At 34.5% G+C, this 7,682-nt stretch overlaps 1 protein-coding gene across 5 annotated transcripts; it reads left to right on the top strand.

Annotated features, from left to right (window-relative positions):
- The first annotated feature begins 234 nt into the window (after positions 1-234).
- Positions 235-6,645, top strand: LOC127850666 (uncharacterized). Of its 5 annotated transcripts, none has more exons than XM_052383843.1 (5): positions 377-392; positions 2,848-2,942; positions 3,168-3,851; positions 5,360-5,503; positions 5,850-6,645. In XM_052383843.1, exons 3-5 carry the CDS (start codon positions 3,677-3,679, stop codon positions 6,302-6,304), a joined length of 774 nt encoding a protein of 257 aa, XP_052239803.1. In that variant the 5' UTR covers positions 377-392; positions 2,848-2,942; positions 3,168-3,676; the 3' UTR covers positions 6,305-6,645. The 5 variants fall into 5 exon arrangements, with proteins under 5 accessions (XP_052239801.1, XP_052239803.1, XP_052239802.1 ...); XM_052383842.1 differs by lacking the exon at positions 377-392 and adding an exon at positions 2,188-2,368; XM_052383841.1 differs by lacking the exon at positions 2,848-2,942 and having other exon boundaries at positions 235-392.
- Positions 6,646-7,682: the final 1,037 nt, after the last annotated feature.

The raw sequence follows: 7,682 nt of genomic DNA, 5'->3' as shown, positions 1-7,682 counted from the left end.
TTTGACGATCGAATACTGAACTAATTATTAGCGGTATGAAACAAATGACTAACTTTCTAAACATATATTTGTTCTGACACTATCCCTTTAGAGGTTCTTACAATGTCAATATTTTATCAAATAGTTGAATGAAACAAATAAAAAATGGTTTGTTTGATAATTTGCTTAACGCCTTCTGTTTCAATAGAAGGTTTCTGAAACGCATTGTTAACCGTAGCACGGTATACCATTGCCTTGTTTATTATTGACCAATTAAAATCGACGCGTCCGAGTTGTAAGACATTTCAGTCTTTATAAAAAGCATGCTTTGGATTGAATTGTCCAGAAATATTGATCAATTATATATCGTACAGGCATTTCATAGATAAGGAGTTTATTCCGGAGAAAATTGCGTAAGTATTATGTTTTTAATGAGTTGTCATTATTGTATATAAATATATGGGCTGTGAAAGCGAAAGTGTCGGCACTGATTAGCATGTGTGCCCTGCATAGGCTAATCTGGGACTACACTTTACACACATTCAGAACGGTTAAAACTGTTGATCATGTTCATGTTGTAGAAGTTTTAATCTTAGGTAGTTATGTTTTAGGAATTCTCTCAACTCAAGAACATCTTCAAGTCGCACTTTAATTTAATGTTTATTGTTTATAACCAAAATATAGTTATTAAAGAGTTCATTTCGTCATCTCCAATAAGAGATTGAGTAATTGTGAGCAAGGGTTCTTAGACTCTTATATGAATTACGGAAGCCCAAAAATGTATTCTTGAGTAATCCAACGTAACCATATGTATTGATTAATAGTTTTCCGGACTGAAATTGTTGAAAATATAAGATTTCTATCTGCTTTTGATTCCGGACTTTTAATTCATGCTCAAACACTATTTAATACTCACGTTGAATTAATAATATTACGATCTGCCAACTATTCGTTCCATCGCTTAAAAAGGGTCCGGTTACTTTTATATTGGTAGGTTTTATACGAAGCAAATTCATTAATTAATAACAAAAACTCGTAACGTGTAAAACATATTGGCGAAATCCGGTATTTTAATAAGCAATTATATTGATATGTAAGTAGTCCTGAGCCATTAAGTGTGGTCAACACATAAATATAAATACGTGAAACTTCAGCTGCACCAACAGGAACGAAACCTGTAGTATACAAGTATGGCATGGGAGAAAAAGTCAAAATAATGAGAGGCGAATGAAAAGGTTATTTGGTTCGTTTCAAACGCACATGAATATTTAACTACTCAACGAATGAAGTCGGTAATTAATAGCAAAATTGCATGCAATATTGTTGTTATATGAATAAGCCATTGCATAATATCGTTATGCAGCACGTAATATTTACCTTGCTAAATAAACCACACAAAATAAATATTTATTTTTGCAAATTGGTCAAACAAATATATATGCTTATAGAAAAAAATAGAATAAAATATAACTGCCCTTGCTGTCTGAAAAGTTTTTAAAAGCTCCGAACCTCATATTTCGTCCAGAATACAAATCAATTGAGGATTTACTATTGCCAACCGCAATGACCATGAGAGGTTCCTTCCAATTGGACACAACAGGACCAAGATGGCCATAGTGTGCCCACCTTTGTAATGTCGTGTTGACTAGTATCGAACACAGGGGCATACTATGTTTAATTTGGTTAATGACCGCAATGTAATGTTACATGCCGAAGACTAAAGCGGTGCGCTTTGCAGTTTCTGATAGGTTGATTATGTTATTATGCTATATATTCCAATAAAAACATTTTACCCCCACATTCATCATGCGCATACAGTTTGATACTAACTCTGCCATTCCGCATACACATCAACGCAATGCCACAAATGTAGCCATTAAAATGGTAAGCAAACACAAACCAATTATATGCGCAAAGTAAAAATTATTGGGTATTGTTTACATAATTCCATGAAATACTTCTTGAGCTATTATCGGTACCTTTATCTATAATTCAAGAAGTATATTGTATTTTAAATGCAGTTTCATCACATACATAGTGAAATCAGATAAAAATCGTGTGTACAGAGACTTAACTAATCAGTGATAGTGCTTCGATCCAGTATATAAAGACAATACTTGGTCGACATATTTATCATTTTCTTATCGAAATCTACCGATCAAAGGGCATCGCTCCTAGAGCTTTAAAAGCATTACGTTCTTCTCGTATTTACACTTAAGGACAACTGAGCCCTCTATGTGTTTAAGGAGAAAGCTGTGTTGATCCATTAGAGATATATGATCCTATGGTGGTTTTCTTACAACGGTTTGATTTTCAGTACGAGGTTTATGCTTAAATTGAGATCATGGATTTTTTGGCACGAATGTGTATTACGCTGGCTTACAATCAGGTTTTATACGATTTTTATATTTAGATAATCATATATGTGAATATGAACGTAATTTAAACGAATTTGAAATTTTGTTTTGCAATTATCCAAAATACAAAGGCAATATCATTAATATCATTGAAGATATAAAATAGACTTTGGAATACACGATACATTTTGCAGTTAATAAAGTACAGATGAAATTCTAACAAAAAGTTCGAAACATTTAAATAGACAACAAGTCCTCAGCCTCATTGACTCACACTATAGAATTGTTAACCCGTCAACAACTATGATAACCAGAAGTGTTTTAGTGCCATGTATCAATATTTTATGCATATAAATATTGGCCACGAAGATAATTCAGGTTCGTATTGTTTACAGTAAGATAAAGTTAACTATTATAAGACAATTTCAAAGTGGTTGTTGTTGAACTTGTAGATATGATTCAATTAGACGTTAACGTGGAATTATCTTGTAAATTAAAATGTTGATTGTAGTATCAGTACAAGAGAGTGGGTGCACCTCTTGACAAACATAGCGATACGAACGTCTATTATCGAGCAGGGTTGGTGTTGACGTTGTTTGGTAAAAGGTACACCCTCGTGTTTATTTATCATGACCCTATCATCAGCAATCAAAACAAATTGATCATAATAATCACTTTTAAGAATGCTTTAGTAAAGACCGGCTAAATGTGTTGGATATAAATAATGTAAATTTGCTAACTTTTATTTTAAAGTTTAGATGAATAAGCCGCAATAACTTTGACATTTAGGGCGATGTTGGTAATTGAATTAAACTTTATTTACCTTTTCAGGCAAAAGGAAGGAAAATCAATGGAACTTGGATGACAAAAAAACGGGAATAATGAGTTAACCTCATCGATTCGCATACTGAAGATACGAGACAATAACTTTGAAAATTGATAGCCAGCTAGGAGAAATATTCTCCGCTTGTTGAGCCTTTGATTATGATCTTGAAAGACGTAGACGTTAACTTGTTCGTAAACAGCATTTGCTTTTCCCAATGAGTTCAGAATAAGAGGCGTTCCAACATAGTCTATATTTAATAATCCAAAACCGGTTGAACTGTTTTAACATTTTAATAGACTTGGCTCACTTCAAAGTGCACTCGAATGTGTGATTTTACCCGCCTAATTAAAAATATCCATACATTGTATGAAGCGAGCGGGATTTGATGTAAGAAAAAAATTGATAGTTTGCTAAAGTTTGTTCAACATTGATCAGTGTGTTAACTCAAAATGTCGACAACAGAAGGAGCTGATGTTGATAGGTACCTGAAAGAAAGTGTAAAGAGTTATAAAGAATGCTCTGTCAAAACACCGCCAGACGAAATTCGCTACAGAAGAAAACTTTGGGCATTGAATCTGAGCGGCGATTGGCTAGCAGTAAAATGACGCGAGAGGAACGCTTACTGAAGGAACAGTTGCGACATTTGAATATTGAGAAGGCTAAGAACCACCTTGTTCACAATCTAAGAGGTATGTCTCTATAGGGAAATGTTCAGTAGACGGATTAAACAATGAGTTTATGTTGGCCTTTTAAAAGATGTATTTGGCTAAACCTGTTCCAATCAATTACTGAGATACTAGTATGCATACAATGCACATACTTGTATAAATACTTTATGTTCTTGAATGTGATAAGATCGAAATCGAGGTTTAAAAATATCAACTTAAAGGTTAAGATATTCACGAACCAATTTTAGACACATGCATGCCCACGGTGGAAATCTGCCGTATATAAAATTGTGGTAATAAATTATAAATACATGCATGATTTCCGAACAAATGAAATATTGTAAAATATAATTTGCGTGTAATGACCTGGGCGAAAAGAGGTTACAACAGATTATCGTTTTACATTTACTTGCGTTACACTTAACCTTTCTTGTTTTTCCACAAACGGATCGAATTAAAAAACTAGAACAGACTCCGGTATAAGGAATAAGATTATGAAACTTGTTAAACTTTTTATTTACAATCTAGCTGTTAATTTAATTATATGTTTTGTACTTGCGATCTTGCTGAAAAATATTCGCAATGCATGTTAATGCTAAGTCGTTACAAAGGAAAGACATCGCCTTTAAAGAAGGCTAAGCCTATTAATCGTGATAACGGTTTTCTGTAGCCAAGTGTGTAAAATAACCCAATAACTCAATAAGTGTTGACTGGGCTAATTTGTATTAATCACTTCAAACGTTTTTAAGTGTCTTGAAGATCGCGTTTTGAAGTGTGTGTCAAGCAGGAATATATACAATAAAACCGATGAGGTTTTATGAAAAGACATATCCATATAACTTGAACGTTAATTGGGTGTTATAATTAATTGGAGTTAAAGAACCAATTTACATAGCATAAAGAAAATGATGATTTTTCAATATTGTACTCCAATACTAACTTTGTAAATAGTATTACTTATTTTTACACGAACTTGCAGTACAAAGATCGAATTTCCACATGCTAAAAATTTTAAGAAGTAATTCATCTCAACTATCCATGATAATACTTTAAACAATGTCACTCTTTGTATTATCGTGATCCCTACACTGTCCAGCACTAAATTGATTTAATTGTGCATACAACCTAACATGTCAACTTAGTTACTCGTAAACCATTTATATGGCTGGGTTGTACAGTGTTTATATATCCATCGTATAATTTCTGTAAATATCGATGCCAATGTACTTTGCGTCATCTTAATAAAATATACAACAACTATGAATACAATCCTACGTCAATTTTCACAAAAAAATGCAAATACCATATCATCAATAATAGGAATATGGCCAATGCTATTATCCATAATCATAAACCTAATACGTTTTTGATTAATATATGTGATCAGTTTCACACAATTTGATCTATAAATAGTTTAAATATTTAATAATATTTTAATAAACTGTACTGCATATTCCGCCTATTATTTCGGAATTCTGTTCTTGTGTTTTTAATTTGGTTTCTTAACTTGCCTATCACTTTCGCTACAGACGCCCATGAGCATGATCATCACAGGAAGACTGGTCGAGAGGAGAAGAAACATCATGCACTTCCGATCCCCGTGGAGCCTTATCCGATAACATTCCGTGAGACTCCCAGTACACCAGATTTAGATAGACAACACGAAGATTCCGGTAGGTGTCATTACTTTATGTGATTATACATCGTTGTTGCACTAAAGAACAAATAAGTATTTACTGCATTTCAGGGAGCGCACAGTTGAGTTTTCTGCGTTTTCAGTGCACAGTATGATCCATATGCAACTATTCTGATCTCGTTGATATTGTAAATGGATTGTTTTTTTTTCTTTATTCTTTTGGGAATCATCATATACATTTCGGAATAAAAATCAAGATTACCAACATAGCCTGCAATTTAATTTAGTTCGACTCTTGTATCGTCTGTTTCAAAACATAAACAGAACACATCCTTACCTTGAACATGCATCTACAAGATACAGATGGATTTTCTTTCTTTCAGGTCAAGGATATTCAGCCATGGGTCAACGTCGGCGCCGGCAGTCCCGCGAATTCGAGGACCTTAGCTTGAACACGCGTCCACAGGGTCCGCTGTTTAATATCCAAGAATTTACCGACGAGGAAAGTCCACGTCGACGCACAAATTCGATGTCAGCTGCCCACCAGATAATGGCGCGAAAACATCTGATTTCGTCTCGTCATTCCAGCCGATCAAGCACGCCTGCCGGTTCCCCTAAGTTACAACGGACGCGAAAAACTTCAACCGGCAGTAAAAATTGCAGTAACTCCTCCGGCTCATCAAAGGAGAGCCTCCATGACAGTAAGGAAAGAATTCACTCCCTCAATGACCTGCGTTGGATCGGTGAACCGGAAGCGATTCATTCCATCCGAAGACCTCGCCTAACGGTAGATCAGCAGGAATTAGAATTAGAGATTCACAAACTAAGCGTCTCATAGGGGAATGCAATATTTATATTTACTTCGTTTTGATGATTTCCTATAATAACATGATATGAATCAAAACTATTTCAAATTAATTTTAAAATATATAAATGTAGGCAATGTTTAGGCTAGTGAGAACGATTTTGGAAATTATTTCACCAATTATGTTAAATATTCGATAACTTAGCAGGTAATCAGTGTCTTTATAATATTACTATCGCTTTCCGGCCAATAATTTTTACTATAGTGCTTGCACTGTTATACAATCCAAGTCGAATTACAGCAGAAACCGTAATTTGTGAATGTGTTTTCTGTAGTGATACCTAACTAGTCGCCAGAATAAATTTTAAATCAGAGCATATCATGAAATCAATCTTCCCCACCTCTGTTTTAGACTCTAGTTGTTGTCATTTTCTGGCATAAGTATGTATACTTAGTACTGGTCGACCAGCTTACCAAGTAGGAATTGGTTAACTTACCGCCATCATGTGACTGATATAATGTTGAAAACCGGTGAAAATACCAATTGTTGTAATCATTTGACTTTAACACGCTTTTTGGTTATAAACCAATTGATATCGATTGATTTTTAAAAGGAGTATGAATGTTCTTTTTTTGAACATTGACTTTCTACCCTTGTTTGGATAAACTTCATCCTGGCCCTCGTTTAATACCTCTGCCTGTTCAAGGAGTATCATACGAACATATTCATGATACGTTAAGATCATCCATGAAGCTCCGGTTGCAGGCAGTCTGAAGGCAGTCTGAAGTAGGGAAATCTCTTTCCACATCATTTCTTTTGAGACAAAAAATATTCTGCCCGTTACCATGAAATTGACACTGAGCCTTTACGCAATGCTATAGCAGAATCTGCCAATGTCTTCTGAGCCCAGATTATTTAAAAACGCGTGGTTATAAACGTTTGACATTGGACCTGTTGCATCCGTGGCTCGCCCTTTTTTTCAACATACTCTGTACTTGTTTCAAGTTGGTTCAGTGATATCGAATTTCTTGCATGGGGAGTTTTTAAAGACCCAAACACAAAATAATCATATACTTTAGAACTTTTAAATTATGTGAATCTCCTTGAGTTCGAAGTTCCTTTGTAAATGCGAGCTGTGTCAATAATACCTCCAAATGAATGCTTTCTCCAAAAAGCAAACGTACGATCTATTTGCGATATCATTGGCATGTTCGTTAAAACAAATTTGTTATTAATGGTTTTATGTTAGACGTCAACTGAATGTGAACGATATTCGTCGACAACAAATCGTTTTCCTCGCCAAAGGCAAGGATAAGATATAAGTATTTATATATTGTTGGCGCTTCAAAAACAACTTGACCTCGTGCTGTATTACTACAAAACGCGAATGCGTCAGAAAGGCTTTCATTC

This window comes from Dreissena polymorpha, chromosome 11, assembly GCF_020536995.1.
Source record: "Dreissena polymorpha isolate Duluth1 chromosome 11, UMN_Dpol_1.0, whole genome shotgun sequence".
In the NCBI taxonomy this organism is placed as follows: domain Eukaryota; kingdom Metazoa; phylum Mollusca; class Bivalvia; order Myida; family Dreissenidae; genus Dreissena; species Dreissena polymorpha.
The sequence above is the reverse complement of the archived record's forward strand: the minus strand, read 5'-3'. Positions and strand labels throughout refer to the sequence as shown.

Excerpts from the sequence above, each read along its gene's own strand:
- LOC127850666 (XM_052383841.1), top strand. The coding sequence starts at position 3,677 with ATGCTCTGTCAAAACACCGCCAGACGAAATTCGCTACAGAAGAAAACT. Across the intron at positions 3,852-5,359 it reads CCTTGTTCACAATCTAAGAG|ACGCCCATGAGCATGATCAT; the intron begins GTATGTCTCTAT and ends CTTTCGCTACAG. Across the intron at positions 5,504-5,849 it reads TAGACAACACGAAGATTCCG|GTCAAGGATATTCAGCCATG; the intron begins GTAGGTGTCATT and ends TCTTTCTTTCAG.